The sequence below is a fragment of the Hyalella azteca genome, unplaced genomic scaffold (assembly GCF_000764305.2).
Source record: "Hyalella azteca isolate HAZT.00-mixed unplaced genomic scaffold, Hazt_2.0.2 contig6769, whole genome shotgun sequence".
In the NCBI taxonomy this organism is placed as follows: Eukaryota; Metazoa; Arthropoda; class Malacostraca; order Amphipoda; family Hyalellidae; genus Hyalella; species Hyalella azteca.
In genome coordinates, this window is record NW_025936919.1 from 133,127 (window position 1) to 148,218 (window position 15,092).

Below are 15,092 nucleotides of genomic sequence, written 5' to 3' on the forward strand. Positions count from 1 at the left end.
TGTGGTGGCTCATTCTATTGCTTATGAAATTTTTTCTGTTAGTCCTGGTCCTTGTTTTTTATCGGTAAATTTTAGTTAGTATCATTAACTTTCAGGAAATGTATTCCGTGCATGTTCTTCCTTTGATTATTGACTGCATACATTATCACTACCCTACTGAGTGGACGCCGTAGACCGACTGAGGCAACGAAGCAAGAGCGCCCATGTGGCTGACTGGCTGGCTGTGTGCCAGTAAAGAAGGCTGAGCCTCTTTGACCGAAGAACAGCTGGTGGCAATGTGGCTTGCGCTAGCCCGGTTAGCAACAGCACCACGCCTTATCTTCTTCACCTGCTGCACTTTCACGCCTCGCCTCACTCGCTCGCTTGCTCAGGCTAGTTAGTTTTTCGAGTTGGAGATTAGTTTGCCACAACCAAGTTCATAAGTCTGCACGTAGACGACAGTCGATGTTGGTACAATCCTAACTTTGATTTCACAAATTTTACACGTTCTTTTGATCAGGTTCAGAGGAATACATCGACTTTAAAAGCATTTGTCCACGTTAATTTTAATTAGCCGCAACGTATGCACGCTTTTCATCTGGATGGCTTCAGACTTGTATTATTTACGTATTGGTATTTTGTGTGAATTAATAGAAGACGAAGATGCTAATATTTTTACTTCGGATCCGTAAATACATTATACATTATGCATAAAAATTATCCTGCATAGACTTTTATCTCGGCTGTTTATGCGCTAGCGATTTGGAGGTCAGTTAAGGACACAGCATGGAAAGCTGCCTATTGCATTGCAATGATGGTCTTGAAGTATTTTTATCGACATTTCTGAAGGTGACTTCATTCGCATTCAACTCGTGCGTGCTTTCCCTGCTTCAGTTTTTTCGTAGGTGCTCATGCTGCCGTACGCTGAACCCAGTGAACAGTGTTCAGAGCTTCACTGATCGAGTTCTTCAGTGTGGACACTTCATCTTGGTCCTGGCCTGTGAAGGGCACATCAGTTCAGTTAAGCGGTCAAGAGACGTACCGCATAGTTTTTACAGAGAGCGCGCCATTTTGGTTGTCACGCCGAGCTGACCGGCTCGGGAAGGGCATGTGATTTTAGCTGCGCTGTGTGAAGAACACGTTAGTTGAGGCGTGTACGGCCGCGTTGGCCGCGCTGTGTGAAGAACACGTCAGTTGAGGCGTGTACAGCCGCGTTGGTTGTGCTGTGTGAAGAACACGTCAGTTGAGGCCTTTAACAGCCGCTTTGGCTGTGCTGTGTGAAGAACACGTCAGTTGAGGCCTTTAACAGCCGCGTTGGCTGTGCTGTGTGAAGAACACGTCAGTTGAGGCCTTTAACAGAGTGTACAGCCGCGTTGGTTGCGCTGTGAAGAGCACGTCAGTTGAGGCGTGTACAGCCGCGTTTATTGCGCTGTGTGAAGAGCACGCAGCGTTGATCGTGACGAGGGCGCAGCTTTAACGTGGAAGTGGGTGCTGGTGCTCGCAGGTACCAACTTATACTTTGTTATCGCAGGAAACCCTGCTCGGGCTTCCTGTTTTCAATCTTACGCTTATACAAGGCGTGCTAGCTTCCTTTCTGCCGCCGTGCAAGGCCATTCTTGGTTCTCTCCATGACTCAACTGACTTGATGTGATCTTATGCAACCTAGTGTAGGAAAGTCAAAATTATTGATTTCGATGTAGCGAGATTTAAGCACGAAGTTTTCGGAATCGAACTATGCACACTGTACTGAAACCATAGGGTTGCAAAACGTCTTGTTCTAAGATCGAGGTATTGCAATTTGAAGATAATGACAATAATTGTACATTTTTATGTTCTAAATTTTGCTATTGGTGCTCAATCTCGAGGTTAGGTTGTGCAATAATCTGTAGAAAAGCCGTTTTTGATCATATGAAAGGTTGACATTTTGAATGAGGCTGGATCGGTTTTTGTTTGTCTGGATTTTGTTTGTTTTCGCCTTTTTTTCTATAACCGAAGAATGACAAGAATTTCGTTTGTTCGAATAGTGCATAAGCGAGTTAATTCCTCAGTTTCTGCTTTTGCTCTTTGGCATAATTTTGAGCGAATGTGCTTGCATATCTAATCGAAGAGTAAGAGAATTGTGGACACGAGTGTCGTCGCTTTATTTGAAGTGAGCGAACCCCTATCCATGCTCTAGAGTTTAGATCTAGAACATGTATAAGCTCAGTGAACTGACGCAGCAAGCTACGTGGCGTCGCGGAACTTCATTAGCGTCATTCGAACGTCACGCCTATCGTTTAAATTGCCCGCGAACATCTAAAGGTGTCACCTCATGAAAAGTTGGAATTGGTGTGTTAAAAAGTATAAGTATTCTTTATATTCTATTCAATTATTATTTCATGTTGCTCGAGTTATGCTAAACTGACCTAACCTGTTACACTCGACGAGTTTCTTACGAAGCTAAATCGCATCTTCTTTGATTCGCATATTTTCTTGCTTAGCGCTGTGAAGAAATAATATAGAAATAAGCATCGAGCTCAGCTTATTCCTCTGTCCCGATACTCGTTACAATTCTCCGCTGTACTTCTTCACAGTGGTTCCAAGAAATCTTATTTAGATATAACTTTTGCCGAAACATTTCTTAGAAAACCAAAGAATCAGCGTTGGTGGTTCGCAGAAATGCTGTTAATCCGACTATTAATGGGAACGAAGTTTTATTATAGACACGGATTTCTGATCAGCGTCTCTTTAAACTCTTAGAATTATGAGAATTTCTCTCATTATCATCATCATCATCATCACAAGAAATTGTCCTATAAACTGGCTGTGTTTCGCCCCGCTGTTCATAGGTTTATCGGCTGCTGTCACGCAGAGCTCATGCTTTCGTGCCGTAACTGTAAGTGTCGATAGTCATTACCGCGTCCAAACCTCATTGTCTTTCACTCGTGTGCATACAATGCCTCTTAATTAATTATGTAATTTAAGGCTATCTGCAGTTACTTTTCCACAAAAATGTTGATGCAAGAGCGCATCATTATTGTGAAATAAAGTTGTACAGTTTCGAGGTTGTACTGAATCAATTCAATTAGTTTATTTGGATAATTGAGTTTCTACGTTAATTTTTATCGATATTCACACGGCTTTTTATGTTAACTTCCATTTTTGCTGTTTGTAGAAAATTTGATGTTCCGCTATAAAGATGTATTTCCTGTAGAGCCCCTGCTCCAACACTTTTTATAAAATTTGAGTCATTTTGCACAGCAATAAATTAGTTTCGGGTTTGTGCTTCAGTTTCCGGGCATTTCCTGGATGGTGATGCTTTTTGCGGAAGAGGGCTATAAAATTTGCTCCAAGGCATTTCTTGCTGAAGCTGCCTATTTCCTCTCAAATATTTTTTCTCCGTTGTAATCGTTACGTTCTAAATAACCCATTGGCCTGAGTTTCAATGCTCTTCGGCCTCTTCCCCTGACTTGACTTTCATCATCACTTCACGTGAAGGACTTTGATACTGATGAATAAATGCAAAATAGTTCGTTGAATCGTAACTATTCAGATAAGTTTTTAGCGCTTAGCATGGACGTGGAGTTCTTTTATAGTTGAGTGCGTTTATTAACAACAATATTATGAATAAAATTTAGTCTCTCTAATTTTAAATGCTGATGTAGGCAAATTTGTGCTGCATTTAAATGTAGTTCGCGTCTTGGCTGTGTGATGGACCCAAGCAAAACTGTGAAAAACTACATTTGTGTGAAATGAATTATTTATCTCCTGAAATTGAATTCGGAAGTTTTCATAAATAATAAGTAGGTTTTTAACGCGGATTAGATTCATTACGCTCATTTATTAAAAAGAAAACTTTTCTTACCACACTGTCATCTGAAAAACATTAGAAACTTTCGCCCTCCTTTTAATTAGAATTGTTATGTAACTTCAACATGTGAAGCCACCTTTACGTGATCAGAGAAGCAGGCTATACCTTTAGTACCTCATTTGTGCTTTGGGATCCCTGCTATTTAGGTCAAGTTGAGACTCATGGCAGCTGCAGCAGATGTGTGGCCAGATTTTTCTCTATGCTCGCGACACACGAATGATTCTAAGAAATGGATTTTAGCGTTGCTGTGTATAATTCAATTTTTATCTGTAATTCTAAGCTCAACTTGTGGATAGTTTGACGGAGAAATTATCCACAGAAGGACAAATTATTTCAGTATTACACCATTGATTCACAAAGGTATTTATTAGACAAGCGTGCGAGCATCACACGCATGCACCTTCGTGCCCTTGAAAATTTTCTGGTTCTAGGAATTTTTTTTTTCTAGAAACTTGCTTCTTGGTTCACTGATTCATTTCATTTTATATTGAAATTTATTCAATGCAATGAAATGAAATTGAATGAAATGAAATTTGAAATAATAAAAATGTCAATTTCTCACGGATAACTTTTTCCCAGGAATAAATAAGAATAAATATTGTCGTTTCTCTTATAAATTTTTATCCTCATACGCTAGGTATTACGACACTGGCTTGCTTGCATTCGATAAACCTCGAGCATACTCTAATACGTGGCTCTTTTTTACAATATATCACGCCAATATTTCTATAGGTGTTGTGCCTTTGTTGCAGCAATTGCATGCGATGATTGCATCATGTCTGCTTATAGCTGCTGGTTCTCACTTATTTTATAATATATTTCGTCGTTCAGCTTGCTGTGCGCTCGGTAGATGTTCCATCAGTTTCTGTGACTATGGGTTATCTTGGTCGTAATTCTGATTGAAAGGGCCTCAACTTTGGTCAATGTATGGTGAACACTAATCTTACTGACATTTAACTGTTGAACAGCTGAAGCTGCGTATGTTAGCTATATTTGCCTGGAATTTGAGAGCGATTGTTCAGTACTGCATGGCGCACACCAGTGTTACAGTATATGATCTGCGTGGTCTACAATTAGCTGGTTGCTCGAAACGTTCACATCCATAAATCTCGTTCAGTTTTTTCTCATCCATTTGTATTATTATTCGCATAAATTTATATTTACTGAAACGCAGTATAGGCCATTGCTTCGGAAATTCAGTGCAAATGATTTCTTTATAACTTTATTTTATTGCAAGGTGTTGTGTGATGAGCGACAAATGCTATTTAAAATTTTTCCTTCTTTTTTTAGCGTCATCTGCCTGATTTTGAAGAACTTCACTGTATCAGATTTTCCTTTCTTTGTAATATTCATCTCTGCGAAGGAAGCCTGCAATTAAAAGCTTTGTATAACTAGAATTCGGCGACTCTCTCGCTTTGACAAGGAAAAACTCCGTTCGTTCTTTGTACGTTGCCCGAGCGTGCTTTCAATGAACAGCGTTTTAGTAAGGTAAAGATATTCCGGGAAAAATTTTGCAACGCAACTGATTCAGGGGCTACAATGGTTAGTGGCTTGTGTAGCGAAAATAAGTTGTACATATCTACACGTGCTCGCACTTCTAAATAATATAATTTACTCGCACTTTTCATTTCTCTTTCCTCGCATTTTTTTCGTTGGGTATCTGATAACAAGAGCCGCTGCCGCCTTGCTGTCTGTCGGGATCAGAGAGGCCTCTGAAAATAGACCTGCGGTGACTGCCTGCATTGCTCTCTCACTCTCATTGGTCGACTTGAGTTTCTAAGAGGTATTGCGAGGGCACGTATCTTGTCCACATCGTTCGTGCCAGCCAGGGTTACTATACTCTCTCAGTGACCTCTTCTTGTGACGTCAAAGCTCATTTGGTTCGTGCCGCGGATTTTTAAACTCAATAAGGCTTCAAAGCCTCAAATTTAGGCTTTGCTATGAAATCAAAGTCTAAATGCGCATCTGAATTTTTCCACATTTTGCTGCTTTTATTTTTATAGACGATTTCGGTTGATTCGCGCTTGTTTTTTCAAACTTTTTCAAAATTTCCTGCAATTTTTTTTTGTCGTCCTTACTCATAACTATATCCAAGCTATGATTAATATTCATTATCGTGTCAACTGAATAACAAATTTAAAAACAAATACAGCTTATTGGGTCAGGAAGAAGCGCTCTGAAACCAAATGTCTATTAGTCAAAACACATCCATAACTTAATTTTTTAAAATTATTCCAAATTATTTTTTTATCTTGTCTTCAATTTAATGTTGATGCTGCCCAAGCCTCTATTATTTCGATTTACGTGAGAGATAAACTTTGCGTGATAATTCCGCTTCCAATGATGGTTTTTGATATTTTCTCTGCTATTAATAGGCGCTTTTTGTGATCCACGTACGAAATAATAGTTTGCTATCCCTTCGTGTTAGCAGCGTAGATATTTATATGTACTATGTTGCTGTGGACAATGCTTCGCCGTGTTTAAGTATTCATCAGTGCATGAAGGACGTAAAATATTGCGCAGTAATAGGACAACCAGAACGGGCCGTCGGCATGGCGATCACGTGTTGTTGGTGTGCTGCAAGTGTGATTTTAAATGAGGAAATGGTGGGGGGGTTACATGACGTCACTCGATGGAGGCGAGTGTAACAGTGCCAACTTTGCTCAACAGTGCCTGCTTCTGAGCCCAAGCAGACCTTGCGGTGCTGGTGGTAGCCTCAGTTGTTCTCGGGAAGTCGGTCTGGCCGTAGCCCATATTCTCTTTACAAGGCTTTCAACGTTGACTTCAAATAGCTAGAGATCTTATTGACTTGTAGTGTGTTAAGTTATAGTGAACCGTGATAACTTGAGTGCTCGTTTTTGCATCTATTACTTGACCTAAGCTCCTCTAAAAGAACGAATTCTGAGTTTATTTCTTCTAGCAATGCCGGTACGTTTGACCTCACTCGACTCCGTTTGTGGGTTTCATGCTTTTAAAAATTACTGTCCTAGAATTCCTAGAAATACTGTCTTAAAATTCTAAAAGAAGCAATTAGTCTTGTAAATTTGTTTTAACAGAATCTCTCGCGTCAATTTAAGCTTTTACATTTTTACTCTGAAACAACTTACAATTTTTCTCCCTGAAGGTTGTGTTAAGAAGACTTGGTTAAGTGTGTTATAGACTTTTTCGCCTTTATTTATGCTATTTAAAACCATTCATTTTCAGTATCTGACCCAATATAAATTTTCAGTGTAGTATATATTATACATGCTTGTATTCTGGTTATCTGAGAGGAGATGGATAAACAATCCATTTCATTAAAGAATACTTCATTTCGGTGAAAAGCTTCAGTTGCAAATATTCAATTATTAATCTCATTACTTTAAATTTATTGCTGCCTTTATTGCCATTTAAATTTGTAATTTTCCACGTCTGTCAATATGAAATGAACTCAGGAGATACCATCTTTAAAAAATAACGCTCTGAAAATGTGCGGTAGCTGAAAAAAATGAAAAATTTTCGTCCTTATACCATGTTGGAAGTGCTTATTCTAGTTAATATTCGCATGTTATAAAGTAGTTGCAAATCGCTAGAAAACGTTCAACAGTTAGCTTCTTTCCGAATCAATTGGATACGATGTGCAGTAATGCAAGCTCCAAGGACCTCTATTTGTAACCATCACCAAGTCTGCAGTTCTTTAGTGAAGCACAAAACTCCACGGTTATTGGTGGCCAATTTTGATACGGTTCAGACAGCCCCTACGTTAGTGTGTGTTAGGCTCATACATGAGAATATAATTCCTAATTCGGGATTGATACTGCGTTTGTATAATAACTGGAAAAAAATAAAACAAAAGACTTGATATCTCCTAGATACTTGTATTAGTTGTATACCAGCCGGCGTTTCAGTGGACAGTATCTATCACATTTCCTTTTCTTGCAAAGAGAAAGAGAGAGTTACCGCTCTAAGGTGTTTATGAAGCTAACGAGAAGTAATGCAAAAATTTTTCTTCTAACCGGCATGGGAAATACTAGTTGAATGATCGGATGTATTGCACGTATAATCATGGCTCGCGGATAGTTATTCACGTGTGAATTTTTTTTTTTTTGTGCAGCCGCTTGTGGAGTGGTCGGCCAGTAATGTGGTGGACTGGATGGCTGCGCTCAATTTGACAACCTACACGGAACTTTTCAAGTCCAAGGACATCAAAGGATCCGACCTCATCTCATTGGACAAAGAAAAGTTGGGCGTAAGTCATGAGTGCATTTATAATTCTTGTTGCGCAAGTTAGTTGCACCGTAAGTTTGCTTTGATTCTTGTGAAGCTAATGATTCGTTAATATTAATATTAGAATTATTATTGCTATTTTTAAAGCGCTTTTAACCGTGCGTTTGCGGTACAAACTTAATTATCCTAGTTACGGATGAGGAATTTAGAATTTTATTGGCTTATTTTGCAGTTATTGTCTAAGTCATGTTTAGCAAGTGGCCAGAGCTACTGCGATATGAAAGAAACGTGCGAGAGTTGAGTGTTGAGCTCTGCAGCCGTTAGCGCCACGAGCTCATTGGTTGGTTCGAGGCCAGCTTCCAGCATCGTACGATGGCTTGCAAGCTTTTTCCTCAGCATATCGCCGGGGCCCTGTGGACTCAGTAACACTACCTTAGCTTAATTATCTCGATTTGCACTGTATGTTGTTGCTGAATCTTGTGAATATTTTCGCAGCACTGTAATTTATTCTGTTTTTTTCTCTAAATCTCGTACTACTGCCTGCAACTTCTGCCAAGTTTTAAATAATATTGTGTGAATTTTATCGAAATTTCGCACGCAATCAGAATTTTCATTCCGCGCGACTTCTTGCTTTCACTTTGGGAATCATAGATGAGAAATGGCTTTGACATTTCTCATCTACTACACGTAATATGACTTCACATGGCAAAGTTCTCTACCTAATATAAATAATGATAAATTACGGCTTTTCGTTCCTTACATTTGTGATTTTCCTGTTACAGTGTAGGCCGGGTAAAGATACATTAGAAAGTTTACCGACATTTCGTAGCTGAAGTCTTCAAAGAGAGTTATAGTCAGTAGATTATGGATCGAACACGAGGGCCACCAAATCTCTAGTCTTAGTTCTGAAATCTTTCTTACCGTTATCAGTCGGACATAAGCACTGTCCAATTTTGTGCTTTCACGTTAATCATAGTTTTAGTTTTAACTGCAACCATGCCTACCAAATCATCTCGATAAAGGCCTGGAGAACATCCCAGTTTATTCTTGATGAAAAATCGATCGCATCTAAGCCGATATGAACGTGTTGCTATATTTTCTTCCGTTAAATCTTTTATTTAGAAATTAGTAACTTTTTATTCCATGTATCCTGCACGGTGGCTTTGATATGTGTACGAGAGTAAAATTTTTTGCTTAGCTAGCATTACAATCTCCGACTAAAATGAAATTGTCGTACCAATTTTAGTAATGAATGGCGGTGAACGGGACCCGATAGTGGAAAATTTCTTCGCGGTCCTATGACCTGTCAGACACAATGACACGACGGCCGTGTTACCGGCTGTTCAGTTTATCGGTGGCTGCGGTGGAGTAAGGTTGTGGGAGCTTGAGGGTGTACCTCACTCGTGTTGTTGCAATGGCTTAGCCTAGAGTGTTTAATGTAGTTGCTGCAGGTGCTGGTCACTTTGCTAGCCTAGTAAACTGTGTTGTTTAACTTTAAGTGTTAGTATTTTATTTGTTCTGTTGAGTTCTTGTGTTTTGCTGTGTGAATCGTCAACCATGGCTCCCTTGCTGGCAAGTTTTAATAAATCGCCATTCAATTCTCCTGTATTGGCCAAACTACGCTGCTGGACGGCTCGTTTGCGTTCAAATAGGAGCGAGGCTTTAGTATCCACGAGCTGCAACAACGAAGAGTGTGATGACATCATACAAACGGACGAAGCCTCAGGCGCTTCGTTCTGGACTCCGCAATGCAACTACCTGACTCGAGCTTTGACCACTCCTGATTCTGGCATAGCTTCCTTACCGAAGCAACGCGTTGAGAAGGATTCTGCGTTTGAAGAGGCTGACTGGAGTGGTTTGGGAATGAGAAACAGGCTGCAATTTGGGACGCCCGTAACATTTGGTATCCCTGAAGCAAAAATAAAAGATGGTGGCAATATCGGATCGTGCCGTTTTAGCCCGGGCACTAACTTCCAAGATGCGTTAAATAAGAATTCCTCGATCGTATCTAGTCCGTTCAGTGATAAATGCGTCGATTTGCCATCCGCGATGGACAATATCTCTCCTTTAATTGCGGAATCCAGTGGTGATGAGAACTGCCTAAGTTTGGCTGACTTGAATTCTCCTAAATGCTGGGCCACATCCTTCTCCGACAATGAAGAGCCGTCACATGCGTTAGGTCGTTCCCCGGTTGACTTCGGTCTTTTGTGCCAGGCCAATGCCGGCAGAGAACTTGCCTGCACCGCTCGACCTTTTCGTGATAAGGAAATTCAACCCATAACAGTCAAGGTAATTCGCGATAAAGCAATGCGAACTGTCATTCAATTTCAGCGCTAGTAGCTCTGATAGTCAGGCGTTCATATCTGTTAGATTCTGTAATGTATTTTCTGACCGGCCTTGAATGATGATCGGTTGAATTCCTGCGTTATCTTTGCCTATTCAATTCCATTTCAGATATTTTTATCGGTTTTATTCGAAACCCCTCTCACCTATTGCTGAAGCATATGCTTCTCTTTGCAGAACATGGGTATCAAGGACGAGTTCCATCAGCAAAGCATCTTGGTGTGCATCAGCCAGATTCAGAACGATGGCATGCTCGGTGGAGGTGATCCGACTTCGCTCGTTGGGGAAGACTATAAAACTCCTGCATCGCACCACTCCCTCCGTCCTCATTCATTTAGCAAACTATATACCTGCGATAAATGTGGCCACTTCCTTAGAGGATTCTTTCACCAAGGCCAATATTGTAAAGGTTCGTTCATGAACATGGTTTATTTATTTCCCATAAAATTAATCTGTTTACTGATTAATACGGAATTCGTTAGCGAAGCTACAACGTCGGAAACTTTGTTGGGAAATTTGTTCAGAAGTGGTTATAATTTTGCTCTGTTGTCGCAATGAGAGAAGTGGAGGTTTACTATTCCTGTCATATATGTAGAATGAACAGGCTCTTTGTGTGGGCTTTTCTTCATCCCAGTTTTCTGGGCCCATGAATTGTGGCTCTGTGGACCATTGTATAGTCAATTGACTACAGGGACCTCAAAAGTATGTCACGTGTTGCTTATTGGGATGCGTCTTCTTTTCCATGTTAGTTTAGTCTGACTATCTCGTTTCATAAGTCTATTAATTAAGTTGTCGAAATAAGTTCTGTCACTAGTACCTGAGCACCAATTAGTGTTTCTCCCCACGCTATGAGTGTTTTGAAAATTCAGACTAATGTTCTTACGAAAATTATTCTGTGTGTATCAATACCAGATTTGTCAGCTAAATATTCAATGTCTTGTTCGGGAGACGAATGTTGATTTCTTTTTGCAGATTGTGACTTGATAGTTCACAGAACATGCGCAGCCACTGGCTTGCCTGCTTGTACACCGAAGTCTTTTCAGCGCATAGCGCTCGCTTCCGTATTTGGTTTGAGCTTGTGCAACCAAATTACGAATCAAGACTCAATGGTTCCGCTTCTCCTCGTGCGTTGCTGTGATGAACTCCTACTACGAGCGCGGGCTCTACCGACCCTGGACTTGTACAGGCTTTACCGCACCGCGCCCCCACAAGACGCACTTAATAATCTTCGGCAGGACTGTGACCGAGGTATGCTAATGCTTTTTTATCTTCCGACTTCTTTCTATGAATTTGCCTTGAAGCTCTTTACGGATCGTCTGCCAATTCTAAATGTTCCGTCTGTTTCTCGACAATTACAATTCCTGACAATTTCTTAGTCACTTTCTCTATGCGATCTCTTAAATATTTGTCTCATCTGTCAAATTGGGTAACTTTTCATAAAACGAAGCATTCATTTCCTCTCTTATCAAGATAAAATATCATCATGACACTATAAACAAATATTGAAAATGAATATTAGTGAATGAATGAAAATGAATGTTTCTTGACATGAATTCTTTTCCGTTGCAGTTTATCCTGACCTATACAAGCTAGACTTGACCCCGTACGAGCCGCACACAATTGCATATTTGGTGAAGCGATATCTGCAGGAGTTGCCAGAGCCTGTCATCCCCGAGCTTTTCTATTCCAACTTCGTCGAAGCTGCTCGCTCCTACGACAGTGAGGATGAATGCCTCAAGTATTTCGCTCAGCTGCTCACCAATTTCCCCAAGCATCATTATGACACAATCAAGTAAGAATTTTTACTTGGCTCGTTTTGTTAATTCCAAACTTACCGCTTTTTATGAATCGCATTTTTGTTCGAAAAACTTTTTATGAATCGGTTTTTTTCTCTTGCAAAAACACGATTCTTGTTGGTTTATATTTCTTATCTATGACAGCTGTGGTTTTCTACTGTAATATTTGTCGATAGTGGAATGTAAAGACATAATTGGATACTGTGGACATCTTGGCATAGCGTAGTCTATGTATTACAATTAGAATGTGAAGGATATAAAACAAAATTCTATTGTGCATTTCAGCCGCTGCATTTCTTTTCTTGTCGACGATATGAAAAATAAACATTTCTGTGATAAAATTGTCATGCATTTATGTCGTAATATTGCACTTTGAACTTGCTTCTGTTTCCACCCTTCCTAATTAGCATTACTGCTTATGCTGTTTACTACTGATTGGGTAAACAATGCTAAACAGTGAAGGTCTGATCACAACTCGTTGTTCTGAGGTCAAGGGCCCTTGTTGTGAATGTATGTATTAAAAGATGGGTTGAAAAAAGAGAAGACTTGTATGTGTGAAGAAAGCAGTTAAGCGTCTGAGGGTGGAATGGTGAGGAAGAAGGGTAATAATAGTTGATTTAAAGTAGGCGGTTATAGTTATGGTGTAAAGTATGAGAAAACGGTTATTTAGTAGATTGCAATGATTGTTGGTTTGTCGGAGGAAACATGTTTGAGGAAGAAGGATGTCAAGAATAGTATTAATGATTGGTGAAGGAGAAAAGCATAAATTCAATACATGAACACCATAACTGATATCAACACTTTAGTTCCTGTTTTGAGATGTTGCTCGTAGGATATGGAGGGAAATGATCACGTTTTCAGCAGTGGTAGCTGGTAGGTTATTATAACTGAAAAAGCCAAAAATAACTTATGAAAATTGTTCTAATTCATATAATTTACTTTGCAATTCATTTGATTCGAATGAATTTGTCCACAGGTTCCTGATGGTGCACTTCCTTCAGCTATGTGAGCTCCAAGTCAGCAGAGGAAACAAGGAGCCTCCTACCATCTTGCTCCGGTCCATGTCTCACGTTCTTATGAGACCGCCTTGGGATAAAATAATGTAAGCGTCATATTTGATCAAACCTGATACAAGCTTCTGATACGATACAAGTAGTCATTTTTAAACTAAATGGTTAACACAATTTTCCTTCATTTCTAAAATTCTTCATTTTGCTTCGTTATGACTAAATTAGTTTGCGCCTATCAATTTCCGAAGCGTAATCATTTTGGCCAACTTTGATAAAATTGAATTTTTGGTCTTGCAGAGAACTGGCCCGTAACACAGAAGCTCATATGCGAATCATGGAAATTCTGCTGCGCCGTGTTGACTGGGGAGTTACTGTGCCTACATTCGACACGGCACCTCCTCCAAGACCACCTTATCCTAACGCCGTGAGCCCCACGTCTCCGTACTCCAGTGGGACGCCCGTACCTGCGCCCATTTCCATCTCTGGTGTTGATAAAGCACCACGCAGCCTTCAGGAGGCCGAATGGTACTGGGGAGGAATATCTCGAGATCACGTGAACGTCCTCATGAAAGATGCTAAGGATGGAACTTTCTTGGTGCGTGACGCATCTACAGGCAACAACGAGTACACGCTTACTCTCAGGAAAGGTGGTTCCAACAAACTCATTAAAATATTTCATTGTAATGGCAAATACGGTTTTACGGAACCCTATGTATTTAATTCTGTTGTAGAACTAGTTAATTATTGTTGTGAAAAGAGTTTATCAAAATTCAACAAAGACTTGGACATACGGCTGCTATACGCTGTTCCCAAGTATGCTTATTATAAGGAAGCAAGCAACGATGACGTTGAAGAAGTACAGAAGAAAATTTTTGAAATAAATTATGAATTGAAAGAAAAACAGGCCCAGTATGATGGGTACTTCAGCAAGCACGAATCGTTGAACCAGGAATACAATACGAGCCGACAAGGAATAGAAGCCTACAATGACACCCTTGATTGGATCGAGTCGCACCTCAAACAATACTCAAAATTCCTAACAGAAGCTCAGCCCCACGAGATTAACGAGTAAGTTTTCATTAAATTTCATATAATTCAGTAAATGATTTGAAATCAGTTTTTTAATGGTATCATCTGTTTAACGTTCACACAGCTCTCATTTTATCATGTTGATAGTTATGAAATACCATGTCGATTTGAGGCATCTTCAGTTCATTTAAACGCAGCTCAAACATGTTCTGGAAGCTACGTGACGATTACTTTCATAGAGAATTGAAGAATCTTTTTTTTCCTTAACAGTTTGAAAGCCAACCGCGACATACTGCAACATCGCTTGGGAAACGTTCAACGAGCCAAAGAAATTCATAGAAATATCGCTCAGCAGCAGTTGGAGGAATACCGTCAGCTCGAGCGTCAGTTCAGCATTCTCAAAGGCGAAATAAACAGTTTGAGCAACACCAGAAAAGAGTTGATAAATATTCTTGAAGCCAAAGGAATATCGCCTGAGAAATTTGAGTTGGATCCTGTGGAGCCAGGACAAATTCAACAGCTGGTAAACATAACAAACTGTAGTAAATGCTTGATGAAACTCAACTTGTTAACGACTTAGTATAATCCATTTACTGTATCCAAGAAATTTGTTGATGAAATTTCATTTGTTATGTAGTATGTAGACTGGCTTTTATTGACTGTTTATCGTCTCCATTTATTTTTTTATTATTTTCGGTTTTAACCTAATTCTTTTCCAATTTCAGTCTAAAGATGTTTACAACGAGGCTACTTGGTTTTTCGACGAGTGTTCCCGAGACGACGCAACGCGTATGCTGAAAGGCAAGCCTGATGGAACGTTCCTCATTCGCGTTCGTCCACCCGGCAGCTATGCTCTTTCTATATCGTAAGTATATAATT

The 15,092-nt window shown here is 39.9% G+C and overlaps 1 protein-coding gene across 2 annotated transcripts in view; it reads left to right on the top strand.

The window, feature by feature from the left end:
- LOC108677079 (phosphatidylinositol 3-kinase regulatory subunit alpha) overlaps positions 1–15,092 on the top strand; it is a 130,873-nt gene that overhangs the window by 114,153 nt on the left and 1,628 nt on the right. The window contains exons 7-14 of one of the 2 annotated variants that reach the window (XM_018165230.2): positions 7,923–8,057; positions 10,556–10,787; positions 11,351–11,626; positions 11,948–12,170; positions 13,151–13,276; positions 13,482–14,252; positions 14,484–14,736; positions 14,939–15,078. In XM_018165230.2, the coding sequence (XP_018020719.1) occupies positions 7,923–8,057; positions 10,556–10,787; positions 11,351–11,626; positions 11,948–12,170; positions 13,151–13,276; positions 13,482–14,252; positions 14,484–14,736; positions 14,939–15,078 (2,156 nt within the window). Of the gene's footprint in view, positions 1–7,922; positions 8,058–9,367; positions 10,325–10,555; positions 10,788–11,350; positions 11,627–11,947; positions 12,171–13,150; positions 13,277–13,481; positions 14,253–14,483; positions 14,737–14,938; positions 15,079–15,092 lie in introns of those variants that run through there. The other variant, XM_047880996.1, reaches the window with a different exon arrangement.